At 34.5% G+C, this 15207-nt stretch overlaps 1 protein-coding gene across 13 annotated transcripts in view; it reads right to left on the bottom strand.

Moving 5' to 3' along the window:
- LRRIQ1 (leucine rich repeats and IQ motif containing 1) overlaps positions 1-15207 on the bottom strand; it is a 239590-nt gene that overhangs the window by 164395 nt on the left and 59988 nt on the right. For all 13 annotated transcript variants that reach the window (XR_516764.4, XR_007919512.2, XR_007919513.2 and 10 more), the window contains exons 11-12: positions 3553-3746; positions 2926-3053 (exon numbers count right to left, since the gene is read on the bottom strand). Coding sequence is in view for 10 of the 13 variants with exons in the window: in XM_008256853.4 (XP_008255075.2) it covers positions 2926-3053; positions 3553-3746 (322 nt within the window). In the remaining 3 variants the exon portion in view is untranslated. The remainder of the gene's footprint in view (positions 1-2925; positions 3054-3552; positions 3747-15207) is intronic.

The following is a 15207-nucleotide window of genomic DNA, read 5'->3' as shown; positions in this document are numbered from 1 at the left end:
ACAGGTTATGTGAGACATCAAATGAAAATCATCAATAGTTTTAGCGTTAAATATCAACAAAAATTCTCTTTGCAAAAAAAAAATCCAAGAAATTAATGCTTTGACCAAATATTTTTGTAATATTATTGGATTTTGTCTTTTTGGCTAACCATGATTTAAAATAATGCCCCTTTTCTCTTTTGAAATTTTAATCAAGAAAACAGGCTATCCATTCACCTTTATGACTATTCATTAGGATGGTGGAAACCTAATAGTGGAATCCTTTATTTAAACCTCTAGAACTTTTCCTTTTACTGACATTCTGTGTATATTTTTTTCCAAGAAAATTCAAACCAGAAAGACAAAGGACATTAGTGAAAACCTAATACCATTTGACCTTGTCACATTAGCCCTGGGCATTAAAAAGATATAAATTTCAAAGATGACAAAAAGCAAAAGATTTGTACAATGAGCAGCCAATGGGTAATAGTTTCCATTTTCTGCTCCTATTTAGAGTCTCATGGAAGTAGAAAGTTATATGAAGCCAGGGAGTCTTCCAGTCAGGGCTCCACTGAGTCAAACTTAAAACAGTCACATGTCCTAATGAAAATTTAAAACAGAAGTCTGGATGAAACAAATATTTCAAACAATATGTACTAAGTACCATTCTTTATATGTATTCCATTTGTTAGGAAAAAAAAAACATATGGATACATAATTCCTTCCTTGTGATGAAAATATTTATCAAAAATTAAGGGAAAATATATGCAATTTAAAGGCTAGGCCAACTACAAAACCAAGTATCATATTTTTAAAATGTTTCTCAAAATAGCAAAATGACTTCACCTACATTTTGTTTGTATCATCATTAAAGTCCAAGGAATGGATAAAGTAGGCATCATTACATTTTTATACGTGGGCGGTGAGTGGGGGGAACGAGGCTTAAATACTGAGGAGAGAGTTGTTCAACATCAATTTACTGATAAGCCATAGATTAAAACTTCAATCCCAGATGGGCTGACTCTGTTTTATCAAACTTGATATGATTCTTTAGGAGTCAATGCACATATAAAAGCATAATGTTAAGATGGTTAAGTTCCATAGTTAAGGGTATTTAGCTTGTGTTAAAAAAAAATCTTTAGATTGGTGATCATTTTTAAACTATGTTACAAAGGAAAAATTTTACTATTCTATGTCAATTTTCATCACTTTTCCCTGATGCCCTTAGGCCTTCTCCCTTCATCCTCTCAGAAACAGCAGACCGTTACCTGTGTAAAGAACTTTGAGAGACCCCCCACCAAAACTGTCAAATATAAGCAAGTGTTGTGCATATTAAATAATAATTATACTTTTTGTACAGATAAAATATTGAGTTCTTTTATCCCTAAATATTTTTGAAGGATATATAGCATGTGTTTTTTAATATCTCAAAATATCAAATCCCAGGCCAATATTCCAATGTTATAAGGCTAGTCAAACAAAATTAAAATAGGGATCATTTGCAATAATTATATCAATCATCTTTTTCAATTATAAAAAATTAGTACACTAATTTATATAATATCCGCTAGGTTGATATTGGATTATATCAGATTGATAGCATTAAAGTCTATCAGATAGTATTATTTAAATTTTAGGCATAGAATATTTCTTTATTTAAATTGCCCAAATAAATTAAAGTTACTATTTTCATAATACATTCATGATTTAAATATTTTTGATCTCTTTAAGTATTTTTAAAGCTTATTAATACGGTTTGAGATCAGTTCTGTAAAATGTGCTATGTATATCAATTCCTGAGTGGTTTATTGTGTATGGTCAAAACACAGCTAAATATTTCATTTTAAAATTATATTTGCTACCTGGAAAATATTCTGAAAAAATCCAGTGTGTGTATAGATAGCCAAATTCTTACACAGTGCTTCTGTTGGAGCTAGTTCAAGGAGCAAATATAAACACAGTTGAACTTTCATATCTTAGATCTGATTAAAACAATTTAAGGGAATTTTTTTTTTTAACACAGATTCAGTTTTCAATCATCAAAGTTTCGTATGTGAAAGCCAAATAGTCTAGAACATACATGCTCATAGTGCAAGCACTATTGTGGCCGAGATTGAGAGATAACTTTGCATATGTTTTGGGAAATAATGGAGATACACAGATACACGTTAGACTGTCTTTATTCACTTGTTTTGTAAGCATAGTCTAACCCAAAGAAGCGATTTCTTGTTAAAGGTGGTTCCTCTTATTCCACTCCATGTGCCTTTGATGAACAAATTAATCTTATTAGAGTAAACAGTTCTCAATTAAATAGTAAGCAGAGGGGGAGTTACATGTATTCTGCTCCTGTTTTGGTTTTAGACAGTTATTCTTTGCAAGGATCCAGATGTTTGGTGGTCTCAAATGGATTTTGTGGGACAGGTACACATTTCAGTTTAATGTTAAGGTATTTTTTTTCAAGTGTTACTTTATATCCCTAGGGAAATCAAATTTAAATCTATCTTAACAGTTACAAAAGATATGCAAGTTGAGAGCAGGTTAAAAATCTTTTTTTTATTTTCCCTAAGACTTAATAGGTACCATTTGAACGAATGAGACATCCTTCTGAATTAGATTAACTACCTCCTGTATTTTCCGGGGAACTATATTCTTTACAATTATAAACAAAGCTACCCTGAGTTCTACAAGTACATCTTTGAGAAGAAACAAAATGAGGAAGATAAATCAATAACTAAAATTCTGCTAAACTTCTAGGTTATGACATAACATCCCTCTAATATCTCAAAATGTTTAAGGTTATCTTTGTAATTTATGTCCTAAGTTAGTCTGATGCATTCCCATTGAATTGCTGGAGAAACGCAGCTTTTCCAGTTGTATATAAACATCACATATTTATTTTAAGCAATCCTTCACGGAATGTGTTGCTTAAACAGTGTATGCATTTACCTGTTTTGAGAGATAGTAAGATTTTGTAATAAAGGCAGCCAATATGAAGAAAATGCTTCCACAGCTGAAATGCTATTATCATCCAAGTATAATTCCCTTAGTAGAACATGATTATCCAAGGACGGAAGCTATAATTAAATTTGGCTCATTAGTTTGTAGTATTCAAAATACTTTGTCTTTTAAGTAAATTTAAAAATATAAAATCCATCAAAATTACAGATAAGTTCTTTATCATCAATGCCACTAAAGGAGACTTTTAATGTAAATACAATTTCTGTTCATTAATTTCATAATTTTAATATTCTTTATTAAAGGAATTTTATGACAAAATAATTAGAATTTTATAAGGGATAAATTTGTTCCCACACACACTAAAATAACTGAAAATGTATTAGATATTATATTTTAGTACTATGAAAACTGACATTTTATTTATTTATAAAATATTATAACTGTTGATCACTTATGAAACAGAAAAATGTATGGAAGATTTAAAAGCAAATTGAAAAGCAAATGCATCTGATAAGAAAACAAAAAATAGTCAAAATTGCTTTAAAAATGAATAGTCGATATTTCTATCAGAAAGAAAGTGTATTAATGACAAATCAATTAATTCAAAGAAATTACCTCACTTAGATAATTCCCCTGTAACTTCAATATTTGGAGCAGCCCACAATTATCAATGCCTTCAACATCAGTCAGATGATTATATGAGCAATCCAGGTGTATAATGGTAGGTGTGTCACAAAGACCTTTTGTACTAATTAACTGATTATGGTCCACGAATAGTTGCTGAAGATTTTTCAAAGATTCTAAACCACCTGGAAGAAAAATTTTCTACTATCATTTGTATCATACATTCTTTTTTTTTTTTAACTTTTATTTAGTGAATATAAATTTCCAAAGTACAGCTTATGGATTACAATGGCTTCCCCCCCATAACGTCCCTCCCACCCGCAACCCTCCCTTTTCCCACTCCCTCTCCCCTTCCATTCATCATATCATACATTCTTACTGAAATGTGTTATTATTTAAACTGACATCTCAGAGGTATATTTTTGAATGACATGTCTCAACTGAAAATTGAATTACATATTAAAAGATATACATTGGACACTGAATGTTTTATTTTTAACTAAACAGGGAATAGATAGAAAACCTTTTTTTTAAGAAAGGACATTTTTCAACTACTCTAATGCTTTTGAATTTGTAATTCTAGCTTTAAGTTGCATGTAGAATATTAGGTCATCATTTTTCTACCACTGGAACATGTACTTTAGATTTCCAAATGAATTCAGCACAATGGGATAAGAATCAATGAAATATTAGCAACTGCACCTAAGTGGTTATAAGAATAAAAACTGCGAAGGTTGTTTAAATGAATTATCAGGAGTTAGCATTGAAAAGAACAGCCAAGGAAGTCTGTAAAAGCTTCATGGAGGATATTAAATATCTAGAAAATGTTATTCAGAGGCAGGCACTGTGGCACAGCACATTAAGCCATTGCCAGCAATGGCACATCTCACACTGGAATGTCTAATCTGTCCTGGCTACAGAGTTTGTGATCAAGTTTCCTGCCTCCTGGCATAAACCCTACACAGCAATGACTGTTGAGGTCGTTTTGGGGGGTGAACCAGGAGATGGAGGCCATTTCTCTTCCTCCCTCTCTCCTGACCTTCCTTCCTCCCTGTCACTCTGCCTTTCAAATAAATAAATGCATTTTTTTAAATGTTCATGTGTGTGTGTGTGTGTGTATGTGTCTAGGTTCTATTCTGTGTAATATATGTGTGTGTATGTAGGTCCTACTCCATGTACATACGTGTGTGTGTGTGTGTGTGTGTGTGTGTCTGTTTAGAGCCTACTCATATATATTCTGTGTAGGTCTTACTCTGTTAGTTAAAATAAGTAATTCTTAAAACTGAAAATAAAGTTTAAGGCCTTGAGTAAGTGAAATATCTTCTGTGAGGATCATATACATAGGAGTCAATGAGGCTAAATCTTGGAGAGCTGTGCTTCATTCCAATTTTCTTGCCAAACTCTCACAACTTTTTTTCAATTCAATGTTAGAACACACAAAAGATTTTTCTTTTTTTAATTTTATTTATACTCTTTTGAAGTAGCTTTTTTCAAAAATCAATTACTGGTGTCAAGCCTTTACAACTGTGTCTGTCCTTTTCCTCTAGGATTTATTTTTTTAAAGATTTGTTTATTTTAAAGGAAGAGTGACTGAGGAAGAAGAGGAAGGGAGGGAGGAAGACAGAGACAGACAGACAGACAGACAGAGATCTTCCACCTGTTGGTTCACTTCCCAAACCACAGCAACTGCCCGGCCTGAGCCAGACTGAAGCCAGAAGCCAGGAATTTCAGCCACCATCTGTGGCCTTCCCTGGCACCCTAGCTTGAGTACTGGATTGAAGTGCAGCAGCCAGTATTTAAACTTGCACTCCAACATGGACTGCTGGTGTCACAAGTAGCAGCTTTACCATTGTACCAAAATGTTAGCCCCACATAGACTTTTTTTTAATAAAAAAAAAAGGAATTTAATAATTGATTGAAACAGACAACCTTTAAAAGAAACCAAAATGCATATAAAATATCTGGAACTTACTAATAAATTTATCCTGAAGTGATTTAGAAATTTTACCCAAGATTTTTTTCTGAATATATATTACTTTGCAAAAAAAGGGTAGACTCTTATATTGAGATGGAAGAATAAAAGGAATAATCATGTAATATTACCAAGATCCCACAAAAAAATCTAACTTTTATCATATTTTTAAAATTCAGATAATTAAATAGGATTATGAATTTATTATACAATATTTCAGAGACACATTTCAAAAGAATTTAATTCAAAATTGTGGAATCTCTAATAGCTTGAGTCAAAAAAGCAACTTAATGATATGCATGGTTATTTCTTACAAAAATGCAATTTCTTTTACTTTTTAAGCATTTTTATGCCAAAATGTAAATTTTCTTGTGAAGAGAACTAAAATATGTAACACAAAAGAAAAGCATGGGATACCAATAGAAGAAAAGAAGAAACCCAAATCCAAATTTGTATACTAATCTGACATTTGAAATTTTCATCTACAATCAATAGAGAAGTACTGGCATTTTCCTATAATGTAAAACAGTACTTATGATGGAGAAATTACCTGTTGCTATCAAGGAATAAACTGTTCTGCCCTCTCAAATATTTGACTAAGTTAAAATATAGGTTAAATTTATATTATAAAATTTTTTATATATATGTATGCATTATGTAGTCACCAAATCAGGGTACTTGGCATATCCATGACTTTATATGCATATCATTTCTTGTGGTGAGAGAATTCAAAAATCTCTCTTTTAAATTTCTTCAAATATAGAATACTATTTTTATTATTTACTGTTTTATTTTAAGGTATTCACGTCTTATAGTTTTTTTTTAAACTTTTATTTAATGAATATAAATTTCCAAAGTACAGCTTATGGATTACAATAGCTTCCCCCCCATAACGTCCCTCCCACTCACAACCCTCCCCTTTCCCACTCCCTCTCCCCTTCCATTCACATCAAGATTCATTTTCGATTCTCTTTATATACAGAAGATCAGTTTAGCATACATTAAGTAAAGATTTCAACAGTTTGCTCCCACACAGAAACATAAAGTGAAAAATACTGTTTGAGTACTAGTTATAGCATTAAATCTCAATGTACAGCACACTAAGGACAGAGCTCCTACATGAGGAGTAAGTGCACAGTGACTCCTGTTGTTGACTTAACAAATTGACACTCTTGTTTATGGCATCAGTAATCACCCTAGGCTCTTGTCATGAGCTGCCAAGGCTATGGAAGCCTTTTGAGTTCACCAACTCTGATCATATTTAGACAAGGCCATGGTCAAAGTGGAAGTTGTCTCCTCCCTTCAGAGAAAGGTACCTCCTTCTTTGAAGACATGTTCTTTCCACTGGGATCTCACTCGCAGAGATCTTTCATTTAGGTTTTTTTTTTTTTTTTCAGAGTGTCTTGGCTTTCCATGCCTGAAATACTCTCATGGGCTTTTCAGCCAGATCCACATGCATTAAGGGCTGATTCTGAGGCCAGAGTGCTATTTAGGACATCTGCCATTCTATGGGTCTGCTGTGTATCTCACTTCCCATGTTGGATCATTCTCTCCCTTTTTTATTCTATCAGCTAGTATTTGCAGACACTAGTCTTGTTTGTGTGATCCCTTTGGTTCTTAGTCCTATCATTATGATCAATTGTGAACACAATTTGATCACTGGGACTAGTGAGATGGCATTGGTACATGCCACCTTGATGGGATTGAATTGGAATCCCCTGGTATGTTTCTAACTCTACCGTTTGAGGTAAGTCAGCTTGAGCATGTCCCGAATTGCACATCTCTTCCCTCTCTTATTCCCACTCTTATATTTAACAGCGATCACTTTTCAGTTAAGTTTCAGCACTTAAGAAGAATTGTGTATTGACTGCAGTATTCAACCAAAAGTATTAAGTAGAACAAACAAAAAAATACTAAGAGGAATAACATATTAAGTTGTTCATCAACAATCAGGGCGAGGGCTGATCAAGTCACCATTTCTCATAATGTTCATTTCACTTTAACAGGTTTCCTTTTTGGTGCTCAGTTAGTTGTCACCTATCAGGGAGAACATGTGGTATTTGTCCCTTTAGGATTGGTTTATTTCACTCAGCATAATGTTTTCCAAATTCCTAACAGGGATCACTTTTCAGTTAAATTTAAACACCTAAGAATAATTGTGTGTTAATTACAGAGTTCAATCAATGGTACCAGAACAAAAAAATTACTAAAATGGATACAGTATTACAATGTACATCAACCATCAGGACAAGAGCTGATCAAGTCACTGTTTCTCATACTGTCCATTTCACTTCAACAAGTTTCCCCTTTAGGTTAAATTTATATTATAAATTACAAGGGATAAGATTTATTGTATTAGGGTGAAATGACCATTTTTCCATTCAATTATTGCTTATAAAAATTGTCTATATTCCCACTAAACTAGGGTCTTTTTTTTGCATTTTACTTGTTAAACTTCTTATTCCAGTAATGTATTAAGCCTTTTTATTGTACTGTAAATTTAAAATATGTTATCTCAAAACTAAAAAAGAAAGGGAGAAGAAAGGAAAGGGAGAGGGAGAGGATGAGAAAATGAGAGGTTAAAGAGAGAATATTATTATGTTAGTGGAATTGTATCTACAAACCATATTGAATATGTTAAGCATTAATTAAAAATTTAAAGAAAAATGATTTTTAGAAAAAATAGTGTATTTCATTTGATAATAAATGCATATTAGCTACAATGTAACGCCGTGTCTGCTGAAATAAAACATAGATCAGGGTTCAATGTGCCTTATGGTCATTTCTAATGAACATCAATTAACCCATTGGATTACAATAACAGTTGGCAGTCTAGGCAGAAGGGAACACCAGTTAAGACAGATTAGCAGTAGCATAGAATGAAATGTCATTTTCAAATACTGAAACATCTTAAACAATCCATGTTCACAAGCTTACTATTACTAAAAGCCATTTAAGTGGATTTTCAGTTTTCCAGAAATAACATTTTGTATAAACTCATTTGGAGCAGGGACAGTACCTGTGAAGTCTTCAAGATTAACTCATGAAGAAAAGCAAGAATGAAGCATCAGGCTACACATTGCAGTAAGGTAAAAAGTTTGGCAAAGGAAAATGAAAAGAAATTATAGATCAACAAGAGGAAAATCTGCAAGCAGAAAAGGTAGACAGAATTCTGGGATGAAGAAAGAGCTTAATATGGATGAAAATAAAACAATATATATTTTACAATTATCAAAGGCATTTTTATTTATGCTAAAATATATGTTCGACAGTGTCAGACACAGTTGTCAAAGGTGGCTTTGCCTTTGGAAGTGATGAAGCAGCTTAAGATTTTTGATAGAGGCAAAACTAATCCAGAGGCTATGGAAATAAAGAGGGGGGGGTCACAGTGCAGTGCAAGTGGAAACAATACTTGTAGAATACTTTTTAGATTTTTGATAACAGCCAGGAGGTTCTCCAAAGTTCTTAGAATGGCCTCCAGGACCTGTTGTGATCTGTCTCTCATTATCTCTCTGAATTCATCCTCTACTCATTTCATCTCCTTCCCTAAATTCATCCCAATATGCTGGCCTTTTTGCTATGCTTCACACATACCATGCACGCTTCCATGTTAAGCCTGTTTATTAGAAAGAGCTTTAAGTATGTGACATGTTAGGCTAGAGACATTAAATAAAGCTTATGAGGTAAAATCAAATTTTAAAACACATTATGTTTTTCAATCAATATACAAAGAAGCTAAAATTTGTCTATTCAATAGTCTGTAAGAGTTACAGATCTACTGGAATAACCATAATTTCAAACCTCATAATGCTGAGGAATATTTTTATCTTGCATCTCTAATTCTATGAACCCATTGCATGGTCATAAATAAGCAATATATTAGAGATATTCCTTACCATATTGCTTCAATGTAGAAATGGAGACTAGTTAAATGTCTATCAGTATGCTGAAGTGAAATGGACACTATGAGAAACAATGATCAGCCCTTGTCCTGACTGTCAAGAAACACTTGATCAGCCCTTGTCCTGACTGTCGAGGAACAACTTACTACTTTATTCCTTTTAGTATTTTCTGTTCTACTTAATACTATTGGTTGAACTCTTTAATTAACACAAATTATTCTTAGGTGTTAAATTTAACTGAAAAGTGATCCCTGTTAAATATAAGAGTGGGAATAAGAGAGGGAAGAGATGTACAGTTCAGCACATGCTCAATCGGACTTGCCCCTAACAGCAGAGTTAGAAACATGCCAGGGGATTCCAATTCAGTCCATCAAGGTTGCATGTACCAATGCCATTTCACTAGTTCAAGTGATCAGTTTCAGTTCACAATTGATCATACTGATAGGTCTAAGAGTCAAAGGGGTCACATAAACAAAACTAGTGTCTGCTAACACTATCTGATAGAATTAAGAAGGAGAGAACGATCTAACATGGGAAGCGGGATAACACAGCAGACTCATAGAATGGCAGATGTCCTAAACAGCACTCTGGCCTCAGAATCAGCCCTTAAGGCACTCAGATCTGGCTGAAGAGCCCATGAGAGTATTTTAGGCATGGAAAGCCAAGACACTCTGAAAAAAAAAAAAAAAAAGGACCTAAATGAAAGATCTCTGCAAGTGCAAGTGAGATCCCAGTGGAAAGAACGGGCCATCAAAGAAGAAGGTACCTTTCTCTGAAGGGAGGAGAGAGAACTTCCACTTTGACTATGACCTTGCCTAAATAAGATCGGAGTTGGTGAACTCAAAAGGCTTCCAGAGTCTTGGCAACTCATGACAAGAGTCTCGGGTGATTGCTGACACCGTAAGTAAGAGTGTTAATTGTTAAGTCAACAACAGGAGTCACTGTGCACTTACTCCTCATGTAGGATCTCTGTCCTTAATGTGTTGTACTATGTGAATTAATGCTATAACTAGTACTCAAACAGTAGTTTACACTTTGTGTTTCTGTGTGGGTGCAAACTGTTGAAATCTTTACTTAGTATATACTAAATTGATCTTCTGTATATAAAGATAATTGAAAGTGAATTTTGATGTGAATGGGATGGGAGATGGAGCGGGAGATGGGAGGGTTGCAGTGGGAGGGAGGTTGTGGAGGGAAAAAATGGCTATAATCCAAAATCTGTACTTTGGAAATTTATATTTATTAAATAAAAGTTAAAAAAAGTCTATCAGTAAAAGGACAGTTAAATACAATATGGAATATATCCAAAGTTAATAAGCATAATCTTTATGTGTAATAGTACTTACATGGAATGATGTCTGTGATATATTATTCTATGTGAAATTCAAGTTTAATACATGGACTTTCAGCTATTGAATAAATCTAAATCTAAGTCTATGCATAAACCTGAATCAAATTCTATACATCTGTAATTGTATTGTATAGAAGACAGTCTGCATTGACTTATAAACAACTCTGTAATCCTGCAAAATGACAGAGAGAAGTGGTGAGCAGGTCAAGTTTTACTGTTTACACTGTGTATGTCTCTGTTCCTTTAAATTCTAAAAAGAGAACATACTTCTTGTTAATATTTTTAAAAATAACATCTTTGAAAAAGGAAACACAGCAAGTACTGAAGACAACCATTGCTCTAATTTAACCCTGACCACCACCAAAAATAACAAAAATTGGTTGTTGAAGTGAACTATTAAGAACTTAGAAAAACCTGATGCTATTCTTCATCCAAAAAAATTGCCTATAGCCAAAGTGAAGAACACTGAACATGGGAAGCCGTATCTCTTATATTTTAAGATAGAAGAGCTAAAGGAAAATTGAAAAAAAAGAAAGAAAGAAAGAAAAGAAAAGAAAAGAAAAGAAAAGAAAAGAAAAGAAAAGAAAAGAAAAGAAAAAAATCACGGAGGCCAGAATTGTGGTGTAGCAGGTTAAGCTGTCATCTGCAGTGTCGGCATCCCGTACGGGCGCTGGTTCAAGTTCTAGCTGCTCCACTTCTGATTCAATTTCCTGCTAACAGCCTGGGAAACGCAGTGGATGATAGTCCAAACTCATGGCTCCTGGCTTCAGCCTGGCCCAGTCTCAGCTGATGTGACCATTTTTGGGGAGTGAACTAGTGGATGGAAGACCTCTCTGTCTCCTCCCCTCTCCCTCTGTAACTCTGAGTTTCAAGTAAATAAAATAAACCTTTAGGAAAATCACAGTAAGCTTGCCCTCTAAAGCACTGGCTGAAATATAACAATGAAAAGGGTGGCACATATGAGAAAAGTAAATTTTGATTATATAAAGTCAGCCTAATGAGAAAAATAAAATGAAATAAGCTAAAACTATATGTACCTAGGGCCTGGCATCAAACCTATATCAGTGTCATTGAGCCTAGAGATGATTGTGGTCCTACTTCACAGCTTGACTGAGACATCCTGAGCTAGTATCACCCAATTAAGTGATTTCCAGACTTCTGACCCACTGAAAATGCAAGGTAACAAATGTTTGGTGTTTCAAGCGGCTCGGTTTTGGGATAATCTAATTCAGAGCAATATATAACTAATACAATAAGGATTCTATTCTGAAGTAAACATAACTCAAGAAAGAAGAAACTATGTCCAAAGTGCTTTGGGCTATGGAAGAACATATTAAAGAAATCTAACACAACAAGAGTTCAAAGATACTAAAACAAATAAGTAAACAAATGACCAAATTAACACCATGTTAGAACTAAATAAATAATTTAGAAAAAGCACTGTATGGAGATATACAAATTAAACTGCCTACAAAAAAGGAGATAATCTGCTGAGAATAAAGTGTGAGGAAGATAAAAGGTACACACTAAATCCATTTAATAATAGACATGAAGGAAAGACAAAGACAATCAAAATATGGATGCTATGACTGAAAACTGAATCAAATAAAAATTTTCCATAAACAAAGGAGTAACTTAATCTGTAGTTTCAAAAGGACATTACTTTCCAAGAAAATTTTATGGCTATATTGACAATCAAAGTAAGGCATTCCAATATGCAATGTAAGCATCTTAACTGCTAGGCCAAGTTAAATTATAATTTACATATTATTGTTAAGAAAGATATCTTAGACAAAAACAAAAAAAGGTTTCTTGCTTCAGTTATTGATTAAGAACAGAGAAAACATTTTCATTATCTAAGTGTAGTTATGAGGAGAGAAAATTCCAATTAGCCTGAAGGTTTACAACACCAACACATAATACCATATGTGTAGTGCAGCAATGATCACTATGTACTGAGAAACAAAGCAACCTAAAAATAGAACAAATACCTATATATAGCTATATTCTCATTCAAGTATGAAGGCAACTGCTACATTCTCAAATATGAAAGAATTCAGGAAATAGAATCTCCAGTAGACTCACTTTAAAAAAATGAGATTTAAACAGTTAAAGAATGACGTAAGTTAGACAAGCAAACAATGAAGAAACACTTGTAAAAAGAATTGACACTGTGGGGAGCAACTGGGAGCAACTCGGACTAGACTAAGTTACTGGAATTAAGACTTATTCTATGCATCTGCTCTCCCACAATATGGCGCTGGGAGAGGAGGAAACAGCTTCTGCACAGCTGCCTCTCACCAACTTGACAAGCTGCAGGACCTGCTCCTGATTGGAGGAGAGCAGCGTACTCGGCGTGTGGGTAGCAGAGTTGGGATTGGTGGAAGAGGACTATAAAGGAGGAGAGAGACAACATGCACCAGGAACATCTATCTGAAGGAACACCTGTGCAGCCCCCGAGAGAGCCCGCCGGCAGTGTGCCGCTCCCCCGCGGAAGTGGGGAAAGTGGCTAGGGGGAACCGCCCTTCCACGGAGGTGGAAGGGTCGGTAGCCAACCCGGGAAGAACCAGCAGCAAACCCGGGAAGGGCCGAGCAGACAAAAGAACAGCGCAGGGTCCTGTGTCGTTCCTCCACGAAGAGGGGGAGCGACATGACACCGACCATTTTCATACAGATCTAATGCTTCACTAAGATATAAACTCAGTAGGTAAATATATGGATCTTATATGAATAATAAAAGTCATGAGAGAAAAAGAAGATTGCAAAAATGTAAATTACATTGTTAAGAAGCGTAATATTGTTCAAAATATTTAAATTCTAAATTATAATGATTGTACTTAATTATTTTCCAACATTCTGATGGTGTAAAAGACAAATTCAGTCAGAAGAAATTATACTTCAAATTTTGAATTTTGACTTTTTCCTAGGTTAATAACATACAGTCATATAATTTCTCCTGATGATTGGCAGTGGCAGTGAGCCACAGGTCCCAATCAGCCAGGCTACTATTATAGTGAACAAACCATACTTTGTAATGAACTGTGTTGCTATAATATGAAAATTAATATATTAAGTATATTGAATACATTTTTGATATAATGTTTTCAACTTATGAGGGATATATTGTAACATAATCATACTGTAAGTTAAGGTCCCATATGGATTAATCAAAAAGAAAATCCCAATAAATTTTTGAAGAAATAAAGACATTAGAGTTGATAAGACTGGGAGGAACAGTTGGAGTAAAGTATAAATATGATGATTTTATCATCTTTAAAACGAGGAAGCCATCTGGCGCCACGGCTCACTAGGCTAATCCTCTGCCTTGCGGCGCTGGCACACCGGGTTCTAGTCCCGGTCGGGGCGCCGGATTCTGTCCCGGTTGCCCCTCTTCCAGGCCAGCTCTCTGCTGTGGCCCGGGAGTGCAGTGGAGGATGGCCCAAGTACTTGGGCCCTGCACCCCATGGGAGACCAGGAGAAGCACCTGGCTCCTGCCATCGGATCAGCGCGGTGTGCCGGCCGCAGCGCGTGGGCCGCAGCGGCCATTGGAGGGTGAACCAACGGCAAAGGAAGACCTTTCTCTCTGTCTCTCTCTCTCACTGTCCACTCTGCCTGTCAAAAAAAAAAAAAAAAAGAGGAAGCCAACAAGTGCAGCTTAAATTTTTTAAATAAACACATTTTAATTTTACTTTCTGCTCTATTTAACTATATTCATGAATTTTCAAATGTTATATCCTTAGTAATATTTCTATAGGATCATTAGGAGAATAAAAGTGTCCAATTATAATTTCTATGTAGATGATTTTTCTGCACTGTAAGATGATTTTAAAACACCTTACTATATTTCGACAATTGCTTATTTTATAAATCATCTTTTGAAAATTGTAATTTTATTACTTTATTTGAGAGACAGAGAGAGAGAGACAGATGGAAACAGCTCCCATATGTTGGTTCAATCCTCAAATGCCTGCAATGGCTGGGGCTGGGCAAGGCTAAAGCTGGGAGTCAGGCACACAATCCTCATCTCCCTTGTGGGTGATGGGGACTCAAACCTTGAGCCATCATTGCAGTTTCCTGGGATCACAGGAAGCAGAGCCAGGACTCAAAGGAAGGCATCCCAGTATGCGATGTGAGCATTGTATTAGCTAGACCAAGTTAAATTATAACTAACACATTAGTGTTAAGAAAGATATTTTAGACAAAGACAAAATCTGGCAGAGCTACCCAACAATCAGTTCTCTAATTTGAAGAAAAGTTAAAAGTTCTAAATCAGGAAAAAAGAAAATGATTCAAGCTTTTAAATGAAACAAGAAATGAAAGACATAAAAGCAATAAACGTCAGCAGATATAATCAAATATTATCTAAAATAACAACAATGTCTTCTTTACAGCATTAAATGGATTTAAAACCCCAAATATTA

Source organism: Oryctolagus cuniculus, chromosome 11, assembly GCF_964237555.1.
Source record: "Oryctolagus cuniculus chromosome 11, mOryCun1.1, whole genome shotgun sequence".
Taxonomy (NCBI): Eukaryota; Metazoa; Chordata; class Mammalia; order Lagomorpha; family Leporidae; genus Oryctolagus; species Oryctolagus cuniculus.
The sequence above is the reverse complement of the archived record's forward strand: the minus strand, read 5'-3'. Positions and strand labels throughout refer to the sequence as shown.